Source organism: Siniperca chuatsi, linkage group LG7 (genome assembly GCF_020085105.1).
Source record: "Siniperca chuatsi isolate FFG_IHB_CAS linkage group LG7, ASM2008510v1, whole genome shotgun sequence".
NCBI lineage: Eukaryota > Metazoa > Chordata > Actinopteri > Centrarchiformes > Sinipercidae > Siniperca > Siniperca chuatsi.
This window is the reverse complement of record NC_058048.1, coordinates 24,408,275-24,425,365: the sequence shown is the minus strand read 5'-3', so window position 1 is coordinate 24,425,365 and position 17,091 is coordinate 24,408,275. Positions and strand designations below refer to the sequence as shown.

The 17,091-nt window shown below is 37.2% G+C and overlaps 1 protein-coding gene across 3 annotated transcripts; it reads left to right on the top strand.

Annotated features, from left to right (window-relative positions):
* Positions 1-2,414: 2,414 nt before the first annotated feature.
* On the top strand, positions 2,415-16,006 carry postnb (periostin, osteoblast specific factor b). Of its 3 annotated transcripts, XM_044203019.1 has the most exons (22): positions 2,415-2,583; positions 3,175-3,273; positions 6,342-6,406; positions 6,635-6,792; positions 6,870-7,034; positions 7,132-7,278; positions 7,852-7,993; positions 8,919-9,131; positions 9,263-9,397; positions 10,126-10,274; positions 10,403-10,539; positions 10,730-10,860; positions 10,973-11,103; positions 11,418-11,520; positions 11,647-11,714; positions 12,110-12,155; positions 12,274-12,303; positions 12,816-12,968; positions 13,053-13,100; positions 13,800-13,877; positions 13,966-14,001; positions 15,025-16,006. In XM_044203019.1, the coding sequence occupies exons 1-22, from the start codon at positions 2,465-2,467 to the stop codon at positions 15,051-15,053; spliced, it is 2,382 nt and encodes a 793-aa protein (XP_044058954.1). In that variant the 5' UTR covers positions 2,415-2,464; the 3' UTR covers positions 15,054-16,006. The 3 variants fall into 3 exon arrangements, with proteins under 3 accessions (XP_044058954.1, XP_044058955.1, XP_044058956.1); XM_044203020.1 differs by lacking the exon at positions 12,274-12,303; XM_044203021.1 differs by lacking the exon at positions 13,966-14,001.
* Positions 16,007-17,091: the final 1,085 nt, after the last annotated feature.

Here is a 17,091-nt window from a genome sequence, read left to right as displayed (position 1 = left end):
TGTTCGACTGAAATGTATTTACTCACATTCTGTATTTCTACAGATATTAAAGTTCACACCTTCATAGCTTGAAGCTGCAAGCAACCTGGGGTGCTGGATGAAGTATTTTGGTTTCTGTTACCATAGCAGCCAAGAGCAAGTCACACTATCTTTAGAAAGCCAGTCAACAAACTGTTTTGATCTTTGTACTATATCTGAAGAGCTTACTCAATTTAGATTGCTGTCACAATTTCCTTTAATTACCACTTAAAAGGAGCTCACTAGCAACATTCAAAGAGGGGGATCTGTAATTGAGATCAAAAGTTACTTTATCCATTCTTTGTGACACATGCAGTGTTTGTATTTGTGTGTCAGTGTGTGTGATTGTGACTGATTCAGAGTGTTCTGAGTCAATGTGTAAAAGCCACACTGCATTACATTACATTACATTATCACTGTAGTGAGTTAATCTGTGCCATTATTTCTCCATGCAAGCAAGTATTGTACAAAGTCTTTAGTTTGAAAATTGGCTGCTCATTGGAATGTTGGGATTGTAAAGTTAATGTACTCCAGTTTTTCGGATTTTAGGAGAGATAAAAAGCCTGGGTGTGGATTTTATGCCTAAGTGCTTTTCTAAAGGCCATAACTAATAAAGTTCATAAGAGCCTTGCTGCCTTGAAAGCGTCATCTTTTTAATGGACATACAGTTTGCTGAATGGTTCATTTTCTGATATTTAAAACTTTTCTACTTTCAGGCTCACTGATTAAACATGCACATATAATACACAAGCATAAGCAAGGTGACTGGTTTTCAATGTCAAATCTGTGCTGCAGTATTGAACTCACATTTGGAACATCTGGCTAGCCAGGAGGTTGAACAACATGTGGCAGAATGAATGGTGTAAGTGATGCCACTTGGGTATGCTGTGAGTAAAAACACCCACTGGTAAAGCTTAACAACAGCTACACTTTCAGAAATAATACATTTGAATGGCATAAACAAAATGATCATTCTTTTAATGTTATCGACCAATGGGTCATTTTGATTAGTAGTAAGAAGTAGTCATTTTTAAAAATTGATTTTTTACAGGAACCAAAAAGGATTTAATACCACATTATAAAGTAGCTGCTTTAATTTCTTTGGCACATGTGTGCTCATGGTGTTTATAGGTTTATAAGTTGCAGCTTATTATCACATCTTTTTAACAATTCTGGGATTTCACATGTCTGAGCCACAGGCGATTATTTTGTTGTGTCTGTAGTTGTAGCTAAGATACTACTGTTAACATAAAAGTAAAAATGTCGGTGTCCTGCTAATTCTTGTATTACAAGACGTGCCTATCAGTTTGATAGAGTTTGCGATACAGTACAGATCCAATTTGTGGCTTTAAAGAGACTACATTTGACTATATGATAAAAGTAATTTGATAGATATCCAGGTTGATGTTGTAGGGAAACAAGAAACGTTTTAGAATTTATAACTGAAAAAAACACCTGAACTTTCAAAACTCCGACTTTACAGCAATGTTTGGGTTGTCTGGTTCTTAGCTTGATAGGAAGTTTTTAATAGTTCAAATAATGATTCACCTCAGTATCTATTCACTCTCCAATGTAAAAATGATGTGAAAATATCCATGTAAAATAGTGATGCTGTGAGACTTACTGCCTGCACTCCTTCCCACCACTAGGTGGAGTAAACCACATTCTGACAGATTGATACAACCATTGCTCTGGCAGAGATTATGCAATGTTTCTTTGCAGTCCAAATAAATTACACTTTTACAAAAAAGATACAGCTGGATTCGCTATCCCATCTGCTCATTATATGTGTCTCTTAATGTGGCGCTCAGCTTCAGGGCTCTAAAAAATATGCTGAACTATTTTGTAGCAGTGTACTGAGAAATATATTTTCTTAAAACCTAATATTGAGCCGTAAAATCTTGAATTTTTAAAACAAAAAGTTTGCTAATGTGTCCACATAATTTTACTTGTTTTCAATGCAATTCAATCAACTGTCTGTAACACTGTCTTTGTGCTTGATCTGTAATGTCACTTTTTAAATTTCTAGAAAATTTGTTAAATAAACAAGTCTAGAATGTTTTTACATATCAAATCATTTTGTGAGACTTGCTTCAAAAATATGTGCACCTTTAATCTGCATAAAAGAGGAATGGCAAAGATTACAAAACATTTTCTAAATGTGGTGGTGGTCCCACTTTTTAAAAATGGCCCTCCATAAATGATTTATTATATAAAAGAATGCACTAAATATAATTCATCATAATTCATCACACAAAAAATTATAAAGCCCTGTCAGCATATTTGTGTATAGAAATGTGGGTTTTTAGAGGTTCTGGGTGGTCCATGCATGCATGAAATGTTGCCATCCTCCTTGAGTGGAGGGTGAGACTTGTGGTACATAAACTCCCACTCTGAGTCTTCTCCCGTTACTCTGGGTCTGGAAGGGCTAGCTAAGGAATCAAGGATGAAGCTCCTTTTTGTAGCTGCCTTTGCACTCTTTGTGCTCTCTTCAATTGACAAGGCTGACTCTTCAGCTTATGACAAAATAGTCTCTCACAGTCGCATCAGGGCAAGAAAAGAAGGGTAAGCTTGTCAATATTTTTCATTCTGATTATTTTGGATGATGATTTTGGATGATTGTGTGATTATATTTCACACCCTGTGATGTCATGATATTTCATTTTGCATGCAATACTGTTGAGCCTTGAACATAACAAGTATCAGTAGTTCTTATAATTTCTGCACATTTCTGTCCTTTCTATTTTTTTATGAAATCTGCTATATTGTAATGCAGTCACAATTGTTTCACGAATATTAATTGTTCATTTTATGGCATATGTATTGAAATGTTATTGAATAATATTACATTTAACTTAGAAAAGGTGTAAACCAGCAAGGTTATGGTTGTTGAATCATAACTCAAATCCATCAAACCTATTTCATATTCAGCAGGCGTGGATGTCATTATTCATATTTGACTGTCTGGTTTCCATAGCAATAGGGGTTGTTGCCAAATATTTATTCACACTTTGACAGTCTTGTCTTACTCAGCAGAGGCTGTTTGTCACATAATGATTTAAATATGAATTATTTTAGAGTTTCCATAGAATCTCACTCAGGTATTTTACCAGGTGATTAATGCTTCATCCCCTTTTTACCCTCAATTCTCATCAGACCCAATGTCTGCGCACTCCAGCAAGTCATGGGGACCAAGAAGAAGTACTTTAGCACTTGTCGTAATTGGTACAGAGGGGCCATCTGTGGAAAGAAAGCGTAAGTGTTGTTTCATATTTCCGACAGGACAAGTTTTTCCTCCTGATTAAATATGAAAATTATGAGCAAATTCAACGACTAAAAAGTTTAACCTGTAGCATTTCTCTTCAGTGTCTGCTTCTTCTTCTTTTACTGCGTCTTCTTTAAGGGGTTTGTGGAAACTCGAATGTTTCCATAGAGAAAGACATCTGTCATCTTACTTTGAATTAAACTACCGCTTAAAATGAAAAACACATTTAATGTTGCAGCCCTAAACCCTTTGTATTGAAGACTGTCCTACTCAATCCTGTAAATTTGAAATGTAGGGTTTTCATAACTTTGGAAGCCTAGTTGTCATTGGATGCCACAGTGGTGAACCACTGATTCCAGAATATGATGTGGCTGCAAAATGTTGACTGTATTCATGAATGGAAAAACGTTCAGCTCAATCATTCTAGACAGCATCTTTTTCTCTTATTGTTCCAGCCCACTCAGCACTTTTGTGTTTAAACATGAACACAGACACATATTCAGCTTACCCTCTATGCTTACATTATGCCTAAGTCGTGCTCAGCTCTCTAAATAGGCTTAGTTCTTCATGATGAATACACACTGCTCACTGAACCTGGCAAATGATAATGTTGGGGGCAGCCAAAGAATTTTATCTATTTTCAATGTGCGTCGGACTATGAAATCAATCAAAAGATAGCTGGGCCAAAGTTGAATTCACACAGTAAACTGATTTGCTGATTTACACCTATTATAGTATGCAAGGTCTCCTGAAAGCACAACTTATAACTAGTACTGTTGATTCCAGTTTGAGTTACACAAATATCTCTTCAAAGCAGAGCTGCAATGGAGTTTGCGTACATTAGTTGGTTAATTAAAGATAAATTGATCTGTTTTTGTTGTTTTATCAAATGTTTATATAACTGGTTTGGATTCAGGGGATGGACAAACATGTTAAAGGGCAATTAACTTACACAGAATAGGTACAATTTAATGTGCCACATGCACAAGGATGATACAAAAAAGAGGTGTACAGTATAATCTTGCAAGCATATATATACGTACACATCAGATAACAAATGTAAACAAGTGTTGTACTTAATTGGTGCTCAGTCTAACTTTATTTAGCCAGTCAAAGTATGTGTCTTCACCCGCTGAGGTATAATTCAACAAATGAGAATATTTCTGCTTCCACAGCAGCTCTGTCTCCAAGAAAACTTTGTACAACCAAACTGCCCATTAGTGATGGGTTGAATTGGAATAAATCCACATACAGTTTATATTGTGTTTGACAAAGTTATCATGAATCTTAGTGGAAAGGTTATTTTATAGAGATGCTGACAAGTCAAAAGTTTCCAACTCCATGGCCAGACATAATCCCTCTGTGTGGGGAGTGCAATGTAGCGAGGGTTTTGCTGAGTCTGCCCCTATGGGGCTTGTGTGATCTCATCCCACTCCCTCCAACTCCATTCAGCTTTGATTCAAATACAGGTTTTAAAGAGATGCAGTTAGCCATGACTCAGAAGCCTCAGTCTGTACCCTGTCTGCTTGAAGTCTTCTCTTTTGACCCAAAGTCTCAACGTTTAGTCATTAATTGCTTGTGATCGCTAGCTATCCACATAAGATTGATCTTGCGTTTGGTTCATCACCTACAGTCCTAAACAACCATCCATGTGCATAAATGCTTGTATAACTCCAAATGGATATTTTTATTAATTTTTATGAAGTGGTCTCACTGCTGGAGTTTTTTGCCCAAGTACCAGTATTTACAATTACTGCATGTGTAGCATCTTTTATTCATCAGATAATTCAATACAAGTACGTATTTGTTCGTCCCTAACCATGCCAACATAGTCACTATTATCAGTTTTGAACTACAAATGGCACACACATGGAGCTTTCCTGGTGTGCAGATTTCACATGGAAACTGATGAAGAGGAACTGCTTAACTTTGGCACACTCCTCAAATAAAGTGCAGCCATCTTCCTCCTTCTTTTGTGTTGTGTAGAACCAGTGCTCCCATACACTGTTCACTCCCATACACAACTAAACATAATGCTACTTGTTACATAGTGACATTTGTAAGTGATAAATTTGTAAAAGACTAGGACTTGATAATATTTTTACTATCTGTCATTATTACTTTAATCATGTTGAGCTGTAAAATGGTGAAAAAGCAGCTTCCCTGTTAGAGTTTTCTAGCAAAAAAACTGGGCAGTCTACAGTAATGAACTCCCCAGCCAACTCTGGACACATGTGGTATTGTTTTCGCCTAATAGGTACATCTGTGGTGTACTTTATGTGGGTCATTTTATTGTTGCGTACCAGTTATTTGAGGTGAAATGTACATCTCCAAATGTCTGGTCTTCCATGAGCTGGAAACAATGCTACAGTTCCAACATGTTCAAACCTGCTGACGCCTGCTTCAGGAAGGACTGCTTCTCACATGTTTGTCCAACAGCAAATAAACATTTATCATTTGTATCTAATTTATATAAACAGCAATCTCAATGGTCCTTCTCTAAATTATAAAAGTCTGTAAAAAAAAAAAGGAGTAAAAATTCTGGTGACATAATAAACAATGTTGTTTTTCAGATTAACTCAACAGTTTCCATACAGACCATCAAACCCTTTAAATGTTCCTTGTGTCAGCCAGAATGTCCTGAAACTCAACTCTAATTACAATGCAGTTTTTCAAGGCCAGAATCTTAATGTTTCTGAGGTTAACCAAATGCCAAGTCCAAACTAATTGTTTAGCTTCAAAGAGGAGGTCTTGGTAATATAAATCTACTACTGTAATGGTAGTATAATCCCAGAGGCACCCTTTCCATTAGGTTATGGCCTAAGCTGTTGGATCACATGGCCTGTTTGGGTAATGAAGGAGATAATGAGTAACATCTGGAAACACTGAATACACAAGACCAAAGCCGAATGATGATTCAGCTAAATACATGGCAGCCAGAAAAAATACAGATTTCCTACACAGCTATGTTGAAAGATGCTTACAATCAGTATTTCAAAGGATGTGCTACTTATTTGAGGTGAGACCCACATTTGTGATCTCTGTGTTTTACCTGCAGGACTGTGCTTTATGAGTGCTGTCCAGGGTACATGAAGCTGGAGGGCATGCGTGGTTGCCCTGCAGGTACAGTGTGTTAAGTGTTACAATGTAGTCAATGTATAAAGGTTATATGAAGCCACATCCTCCAACTGTAGACCAGCTGTAGACCATCAGACCAAATAAACTAGAAGAGAATGCCATAGCATATTGTCGACACATGTAGAGTCTTTCTTTTCAAGCCCCAAATGTTTCAAAGATTTCTTATTTCTATTCTTAGAAAGAAGTGCTGACATCTAAAAATTTCTTTCTTAGTGGCCCCAATTGACCATGTCTATGGCACCCTGGGTCTGGTGAAGGCCACCTCAACCCAAAGATACGCTGACATTTCTAAGCTAAGACCTGAGATTGAGGGATCTGGATCCTTCACCTTCTTTGCCCCCAGTAACGATGCCTGGGAGCTTTTGGATGAGGTGAGTCAAGAACAAAACAAAAAGCTGTGGAACCTCTCTATGTGTGATGTTTTAACATCTAAGTTTTCACCTAACAGACAGTGAGGAGCGCACTGGTCAGCAATGTGAACATTGAACTGTTCAACGCTCTGCATTATCACATGACCTTCAAACGCCTCTTGACCAAAGATTTAAGGAATGGGATGCAAGTCACCTCCATGTACAATGACCTTGGTCTCCAAATTAACCATTACTCCAATGGGGTGAGTATTATCATTCAGTATTGTCATAGCAGTCCCCTTGTAGTTGTACTATAAACACTTTTCAGTGGTATAACATTGAAGTGTATGTTATGTGCAGGTGGTGACTGTGAACTGCGCCAGGATTATCCATGGTAACCAGATTGCCACCAATGGAGTTGTGCATGTCATTGACCGTGTTATCAGCGCTGTTGGAAACACAATCCTGGATGTCATCGAGATTGACGATGACCTGACAACTCTGAGTGTGAGTACACACATATAGGGATAGATGAAATAATGTAAACACCTCAAGGACAAGGATTCTGAAGTAATTGCAAACACTGCTGCAAAAGTGGGTCATGTTGCGTGGGAGTTTGATAAGGGAGTTTTCACAGCAATGTGATACAACTAACAGGGCAAAGAAGACAAATAATTTGTTTCGTTTACTTTTTCACTTAACAGGGATAGTGCAACATTACTAACCATAACAGTAAATATACCAGAGTTAGCTAAAGTCAAAGTTTTCACCTGTAGTTCCTGAACACGTTACAAGTTATTAAGATAGAATACAAGCATGCAGAGCAATTAATGAAATATTGCAGGTGCATCAGTCAAAAAACAGCAAAATTGGACGACCACAGGCTGACAACTTACATATGCAGGGATTTAGATGGAATTGAAAAACACATGCAGAGTTTACATTTGTGATGTAATTACTTTAAAATTAATTTTTCAGATGATTAGGTTGTTATGTCTGCCTCCTACAAATGTTTCTACTGTATTCCATTGTCTATTGAAGTTCACTAAACATAATCCTGCTGGGGAAATTATCATCTAGGATATGGCTCAAAACACTGGACTGTTGGAGAAGCTGGGTAAGCCAGGACATTACACTCTCTTTGCCCCCACCAACAAAGCCTTTGAGAGCCTGGGCAGCGAAGTGTTGGAGAGACTAAGGAGCGACAAGAAGGTCCTTGAAGGTAAACCAGACTTTTATTCTCAGAGGTTTGTCGCTGTTCCTTAATGCCCAAAAGATCACTCAAGGCCAGTTAAAACATTGCAGCAGAGACTGGGGATTTATTTTAACTGTAGCAAACTAGGAACATATTTATATTTAATGATGAAGGTACAGGAAAGGAAAAACAGTGGTTCCTTGGCAGCATGTCTGCTAGACTAAGTCACCCACAAATTTTTTTCACATGTTCAGCTTCTTCCAATTCAAAACAGATGAAGCCACAATGGATCTGGAACTTATACACATTTGGCACGATGTACCAAAGTTTTGTTGAAGAGTAATAAAAATAAGTCTCTAGTTTCAAGTCATGCATGAAATTTTGGGTGGAAAGTCAAACAATGCAACACATTGTATATGACACTTTAGAGTTATATATGTTGGGAGTAGGTCAGGGTCAATGTACTGTAGCATATTGTATTTTTCTCAAACGTGCAAAAATTGTATCACTATAATCATCAATCAGAGCAACTTAAAGTCTTCAAATACACAGTGACCGTGATCTCTTGGAAAATCACAGAGAAAACTACAAAAAAGTTACATTAGCTTGTTTTGTGTCAACACTGAGAAGTAGGAAACAGCTGCTTCATTGAACAATCTGGTTAAATTGGCAACAACCCAAAACTTTTTATTAGACCACAGCTTGCCCTATGACATGAGATCAGACCATTTCACACATAGATAAACAGAACTGTGAAGAAATCACAAGTCTTCTCATTCAAGGACCCAAGGGATCCAAAGGGTCTTCAGGTTCCCAGGGCATTATATCCTCAGCTGCAGTGTAACATGAGAAAGAACATAAAACAGCCCATGCAGCCAACTGACCTGCGCTGCACTATATGTACTATACACCTAAATCACACATTCATTTATTCGTTGTCTCACTTTTTCAGCTCTTCTTAATTTTCACCTCCTGGACTCAGTTCAGTGCTCTGAGGCCATCATGGCTGGCAGCTCTTATGAGACAATGGAGGGCAACAACATTGAGATCGGCTGTGATGGCGAAAGTTTAACAGTCAATGGCATCAAGATGGTGCTCAAGAAGGACATTGTCACCACCAATGGTGTTGTCCACCTTATTGACCAAGTGCTCATGCCAGACTCAGGTTAGACTCCCATCTCCTCTTTTCGTCTTGTTTAAATGTACCTGGTTGACTACAGAAATATATTGTGCCCGGTGTTTGGTATTGGTATTTTTCATATTTCAACGGTGTTGGGATTTCCTGTGCCCTTTAAGCTAAGCAGGTGATGGAACTGGTGGGAAGTTCCCAGTCAACCTTTGGTGACATGGTGTCCGAGTTGGGCCTTTCTGCTGCCATGAGACCAGAGGTTGAGTATACTTTGCTGGCTCCCCTCAACACTGTTTTCAATGGTGAGTCACATACTGATCATTACATCATGCACGTCCCTCTAGTTTCCTCACAGAAGTTGGCTAAACATAAACACTGGCCATTCCACACTCAGTCACAGTCTGGAATAAAGGGGAATATTTTTTATTTCCCCTCACGTGCTGACTCGAGTGAATAGTGAATAGTGATGTACATATATGGAACTTCAGGAAAAACTTCAGGAAAATTATGGATTTATTGGGACACTGCAGAACGTTTATGTCATGTAAGACCACTCCCACAGAGAACATCCCTGGACTTAATCAGTAGGGAGTAGAGATGTCTTGTTTTTCTGTAACAAGAATGTGTAATTAACTTTTAATATAATTAATTTTATACTTTTATCTTTATAAACATACGGTTTTAAATGGATGTAAGGAATGCACAAGGCAACAGCTGGATGTAACAGGAACCTGACATTTAAACCGTAAATTCTGTGAAGTAACCTACAAATCATAAGACATGATTTGTAGGTTACTGTGCATGGTCCACCTACAGAACTGTGTAGTAAATCAAGTCACTGACAGCAGATGTGTCTGCTCACAGTTAGTGTTGTGGCTGCTGCTCTTGGGACATTGTGGCCAAAATAATAAAAATAAGAATATAAATGCTATTTTTGTTGCTAAAGCCAATACATTAGATGTAATTGTGCAATGTTGCTGGTAAGTTTAATTTTTTATGGGAAATATAAAACCATTTCTTTCCTCCACAGATGAAGTGATGTCAATGGATCAGAGCTTGCTCAAGATTATCCTGGAGAACCACATCTTGAAGAGTAAGATTGTCCTGGGACAGTTATACAATGGCCAGCGGCTGGAGACCATTGGAGGAAAACTTCTGAGGGTCTTCATCTATCGCACAGTGCGTCCTATTCTCTGAAGCTGTGCCCAAAAATTGTGGCTGGGTGCCACAAAATACACACTATATGCATTACCCCTATCATTTGATTTTTCATCCCTTATCATTTAATTTGTGGATTATTTCTGCAGGCTGTGTGCATTGAGAATTCCTGTCTGATAAGAGGCAGTAAAGAAGGAAGCAATGGGGCCCTTCATCTCATGAGGACTCTGTTAAAACCGGCAGAAAAAACTATGTTTGAGATTCTAACAGAAAATGAAGGGTTCAAGTGAGTACAGAGCAATGTTAGTGAAAATGAACTGTGGTATTAAAATGTTCCATAATACTCAAACCACATCTTTCTGTATATTTCCATTAAATCCACATGGCACATGTGAGAATAAGAAAGTGCTGTTGTTGCAATATGTCAGCCCTCAGTGATTTCTGTAACAGCCACTGTTTTCTTCTCTGTGCTGCAGGATCTTTTTGTCTCTGATGGAAGCTGCTGACTTGACTGACCTGCTGAAACAAGAGGGGGACTTTACTCTGTTCGCCCCAAGCGATAAAGCTTTCTCTGGTTTGAGCGACAGTGATTTCGTCTTGTTGAAGAGTAGGTCTCCCAGACTCCCTTTATTTTTTAATGTGTTTCAAGCACTTGTGTTGCTAGTTGAAAATCCCACAAAATGAATGATAGTTTATGTGTTTTGGGTTCTTTATTTCAGGTGACATAAATGCTCTCAGAACCATCCTTCTGTATCACATCAATAATGGTATCTTCATTGGTGGTGGTTTGGAGGCTGGGGTGACAAACCTTCTCAAGTCTCTCCAGGGCAGCAACCTCAAAATTATGTTTGTAAGCATTTAGTGCAGCAATCTTAAGTCAATAAACTTTATACCTGGATCAATTCAAGCTCCATACATTTTGTTATCTTTAAGAATAAAGGTATACAAAAATAGATTTTAATTATTCAGTAAAATTATGGTAGTGTCAGTCTTTATTATCTGATAAAATCTCATCCTCAATGTTGAAACTCAGTGACCTTGGCAAGTTGATAACATTAATTTCTGTAGAATAGAGTTCATTCCTCATGTTTTAAAATACAGGTTCATTCAAGCCCCTCATTTTGTGGTTTTCTTGTCTGTAATTGTTTTAACTGTCTCCCTCAGGCAAACAAGACTATGCTAGTGAATTCTGTCCAAGTCCCTGAATCTGATATCATGGCCACAAATGGAGTCATTCACTTCGTCAATCAAGTCTTGTATCCTGGAGGTACAATTTTCACCCAGTCAACTTTGTTGATATTCCCCTTCCTTTTGTAAATCTGTCAAGAGATACACTCTGCAATTTATAACTGTAAAGGCTCGACTGCAGTTAACGCCCTGTGCTTTCTTCCAGATATCCCTGTTGGAAGCCAGGATCTCCTCACACTATTGAAGAGGCTCATCACTTACATGCAAATCAAGGTGTCATGTCAAAAATGTACTTCTCGTTATTAAAGCTGCAAGGTTTTGCAAAGAGCAGGGTGCAGTTTTCTTTGTGCAGGTGTTTTTTTTTATTCCTTCCATGGCTGCCAAAATATGAAATAAAAAATGTCTGTAACTCAACATAAAGCACAAGACAAGAACCTGCTTGAAAACCATCTGTGCAGAGCATTAAGATAGAAGTTTTGAATGTGTGTTGGTTCTGACTGGGCACAGAAGTTGGTTTATTTTGCTTTTAATCGTGAACATTTTCCACTGGTTAATTAATTACATGATTTGTTATGAAGCATACACAAACATCTTTTAACTATGGTCATGCTGTACACCATTTTGTTAATGTGTATCTGCTATAACAGAGTTTTACCCTTTCTTTACAGTATATTTCAGGATTCAGATATCAGGAAATTCCCCTTACATTTATGAGTAAGTAGCAATATTATTATGTTTACTTGTATTTTTATTAACTTTTTTTGCAATGCAGTATCTCCTTAAAGGCATTCGTCACTGCCATTAATGGCTTCATATCTCCTGTTGTTATTAGAGAGGATCATCACTCGTGTCGTCCAGGAAGGTACAGTAATGATGATTACAGAGTATCATCATCATGTGATTCCTAATCAGTAAGGTCTGATATGTATTTGGTTAATGAAACAGTTGCATGGGAGTGAGGCTACTGGCTGTTGAACTGAAACATGTACTGATCACTCACTGACACATTTTGTTAAGTAACATTAATTAGAGAGAAGAAAAGAGAATCGATTTTCTGCTACTGGCTAATTCTTGTATCAGTCAGCAATAAAAACGGATAAAAATTGAATACATATTTAAAACATTGGTAAACACGAATATATAAGTCACACAATTTATGAAATTAAAACACTGTGCAAAAATAATATTTAAAAACTAGATGGCAGAAATCCTTTGATTATGAATCACATTTTTGTCAAAGCAACCTCTCTGATCCAGTGAAAGGTCCATTTGTTATGATACCTGTATACAAATGGAAAAATCTCTGTATCGAGGGGCAATGCTGTGCTGCCTGTTATTTGAATGTAGTGAAACATGCCTTCTTTGCTATTGTAGTTCCTGATGTAACCAAAGTGACAAGGGTTGTCCAAGGGGAACCCTCTATCACAAAGGTTACCAGGGTCATTGAAGGTCAACCCTCCATCACCAAGGTTACGAGGGTCATTGAAGGTCAACCCTCCATCACCAAAGTCACCAGGGTTGTCTCAAGTAAATATTTTTTACTTGAATCCATATGTCATTAGCTTTATATCATTTATCATCTTAAGAATTCATGAATGCTGTCATCTACAGGCCCTCAGTACTCAGTCAACACTGGCACCACCAACATCAACCTGGAAGGTAGTGAAACTAATTCAGATTTGAACACAGAAATTTAAGGAAAATTCTAGTTATTTTAAGCATTTTACCATAATGTGCTAGTTTGTGTAACTATAATGATCATGTGTCCAAAGTTTTATTACACACTTCTTAGCCTCCCAGTGGTAAATTGTGGTTGGAATTGTAGGGAAATATTTCCCACTTAAATATAAAATTATATAAGTTAAACACACTCGTAAAAACTGAAAATTAATATACAAACATACTATAATGGATGCTTATGGGTGAGTAAATAGACTCAAAACAAATATTATGTAAATCACATGAAGCTGTTTAAACATGTTTAGATACAATGTGAATGTTATAATTGGTAAATTAAGGCTAAAAAGAAATTGAATATGAAATTATTATTCTTTAAGGCAAAGTTTCTGATGGTACAGTACAATGCATGCAATAACAAAAAGGTAGGTATCTCTGCAGGGATCCTTTCCATAATACTGTCAGACACAGAATAACAATCTGAGTCTGTCAGTGGCAAAAACAAGCACTTTTAGTGGATGTACTTTTGACTTGCTACCTGTTTCGCGGCTGCCAGCTGAGACTATCTCCTGGACCGATTTCAAAACTTTTTGTACCTATTAGTCATTTAGACCCCAAAATAGGGCCCATGTTTAAAAAATACCGGAATTACCCTTTAATGATGTTTTCTTTTTCCTTCAGGAGCTGACCTTTCAGAAATTGCCAACATTGAAGGGAACCCTAATTTTGGCTCTGAAAGACTTACCAAAATTATCCAAGGTGAGTTTTATCAGTTTGTACATCTCAGTGACTGGGAAAGAATAATTCATAAATAATGTGTGACTAATATGTTTGTTTGCCTTTATAGAAGGCAGCTCAAGAAGAACCAAACCAAGAGTTTTAGGTAAAAAAAAATCAGCCAGTCTAAAACAAATCCTGCATTTGTAATAAATGCAGCTTAGTCTGTGACCAAGTTCAGGCCGTCAACTCTTCACACTCTTCTCCCTGCATCATATATCCAATGCACCCCTTCAATCATGGTGGGTGTACTTAAAGGAATATGAATGTTTGTACGGTAAATATGAAGTGACAACCAGCAGCCAATTAACTTAGCTTAGCACAAAGACTGGAAAGAGGGCAAAACAGTTAGCCTGGCTCAAATGTAGCAAAATCTGCCTACCAACACCTCTAAAGCTCACTAATTAACACATTATATCTTGTTTGTTTAATCCGCACAAAAAACAAAGTGTAAAACGTTTTAGGAAGTGTCTGTGTCTGGCCAAGAAATAATCCTGCACACCACCCCCCATAAAACCAATGGGTTATTTTTCACTTCAGTTTTTTATACAGATTAAACAAACAAGGTATGACGTGTTAATTGGTGCTGGTAGGTGGATTTTGTTACCTTTGGACAGAGCCTGGCTAGCTGTTTCCCAGTTTCCAGTGTTTGTGCTAAGTTAAGCTGTTGAATGTTGCTTATTTACCGAACAGATGTGGGAATGGTATCAATCTTCTCATCTAACTCTTGTAAGAAAGCAAATAAGCACATTTCCCAAAATGTCAAACTATTCCTTTAAGCTGACTGTGCGCTGCTCACTCTTTTGCTGCCATGCTTGCCACACATAAAAGCTATGCTGACATTTGGTGCCACTGCAGCTGCTATTCATACTGTATAGCATTTCATGAGCCCCACCTCCACCCCAGCATCCACCTGTAGGCTCAGAGTCTATACGCTCCCCAAGGGGAAAGTTATTATCATCACTCCACACTCCCTGCTGTGCTAAGCTTGGTGTTTCCTTGTGGGGAGTGATGAGATCAGAGCCTAGATGCCAAACTTCAATGCAGTACATATAATGACGTAATAATGTATTCCATGTGAGTTGACTGACTGACATGTATGGTTATATCTTTTTCCTTTTTTTACCAGCTGGCAACAGGAGGAGGGGAAGGGACTGAGCATGGACAGATGAGAATATCAACGTTGTAAAGGCAGAGAGAGACACCAAACCCAGAGGTTGAAACTGGAGTTTTAACACAGCGGATACACTTAAAATGTCAGTGTTTGTCAGTGAAGTACAACTGACAAAAAGAAAACTAATTTCATAAACAATTCAGTGGTGCTTTGAATGTATATCTATTATGAGTGTGCAATGTCTGAAAAGAGTCTTTTAATTCAACACATGTTAACAGTGTTCAAATGAACATTTTGGCATGACTTTAAAGACATGGATCAAGTCAGGGTAGCAATAAAATCTTTTAAATCCAAGCCATTAGGGGACCAATAAAACATTTCAATTCTAAACTTCTCTATGCCTCTGCTAGAAGTGAAGGTTAAAGCAAGGAGATTTTACTAGCTGTTTGGGAAGATTTATAAATCTCAGCATGATAAAATTTTAAAAAGAAATAATGATGTGTTTTCAGACTTAAACTGTTACATACTTTTAATTTCTCTGGCTGTAAATTGTTTAAGGGTTTCATGTAAATGGTTTCTCTGCTTGTATCATTTGGAATGATGTATTCAACAACAGGTGTTCTCCTGTTTATTTTTCATCTTTAACATCTTCCAATAAAGTGCATTCTTTGATATAAATATGCCAATTTGAAAAGGGCATCTGGAGAGATTATTGTTTGGAGTCCTTTCTAATGTACTTGTAAGGCTTGTAAGTTCGACATTGGCTCAGAAAAGAGAGTCTAAAATATCAAATGTCAAATCTAAATATTATGTCTGCATTTTGTATTTCCAAGAACAAGGTCTTTAAATTGGACTCTAAGATTTATGAGTCATCCTTTTTAATGGCCCATTAATTTTTCTGTATGTTTAAGGGGGAGCTGGGCAGTCCACTTTTGGAAACTTCCAAGAGGACATTATGTAAAATATAAAATAAACTGGGTTTAATGTGCAAAACAAACGTCTTTTTCCATTTTTCATGGAAAGTATGTAAGTCCATATAATACAGTAAACTTATATAAGTTACATAATGTGAAAACAAATAAATCAGTCATTTTAACTTTAACATCAGTAAATATGATTTTATTGGGAATTATGAAATGAACAAGAATGCATTGCTATATGTTTATCAGAAGAATGTGTAAATCATATTTAAGCCGGTATCTTTAATAACACAGCCAGTTGAGATATTTGCCCTGAAGGGACATTGTGTGAGCGGTTGTGCGCAGACATTTGGGTCAGGCCCAGGTTATTTGGCTCATGTGCAAAACTCTTCGGTGCAGTTTATGGACTAAAAAGGGTGAAAATCTGAGCAACTGCCAAGATACAAACACAAACTCTTGCAACATACAAAAACACAAACATAGAGAAAAAGAAAAAGCTATTTTTTGTTCATTTGTAATTTTACATTAAAAATAATTCACAGTATGGAACAACAGGCTTTATTGAGCCAGGCAGCTGGTTCACCACTGCTTGATGAAGTCATCATACTTATTATCATTGTGGTGCCATTTACATGCTGCTTTATTTAGTAATATTTCAAATGACATCTTAAGTGAAGCAGTCTGTCTGTTATTCCAGTCAGTGGCCTGTGGAAAATCAAAATAATAACTTGCTTGCCAATCAAACAAGAAGTACAAAAATATGTTGCTTTATTGTTTACTATACAGAAAGACCAACAGATGTATGTGTGACAAAAAAATAGATGATAGCGCTTAATTACTGTACCTTGTTGCATAAATGAACATATTCACATCCGTACTTTGTGGTTGTTTCAACAAATAATGTACTGTCAAAAGTTGGCTTGCTTTACACCATACCAATGAGGTAACTTTGCACATCTCTGATTAAAACATGTAGAGCTGACAGGCTTCATTACTGAATGCATGTCATGAAATATAGTATGTAAACTGCTCAATTTGGTATCTTGTCAGTATATATCTAAATCTGCAAGCCATATTTTTCTTATATCTTAAAATTAATGCAATTCAACTGTTGTTGTTATTGATGATGCGCAGCTATTGTTTTCAGCGTAAAGAAGGAAGG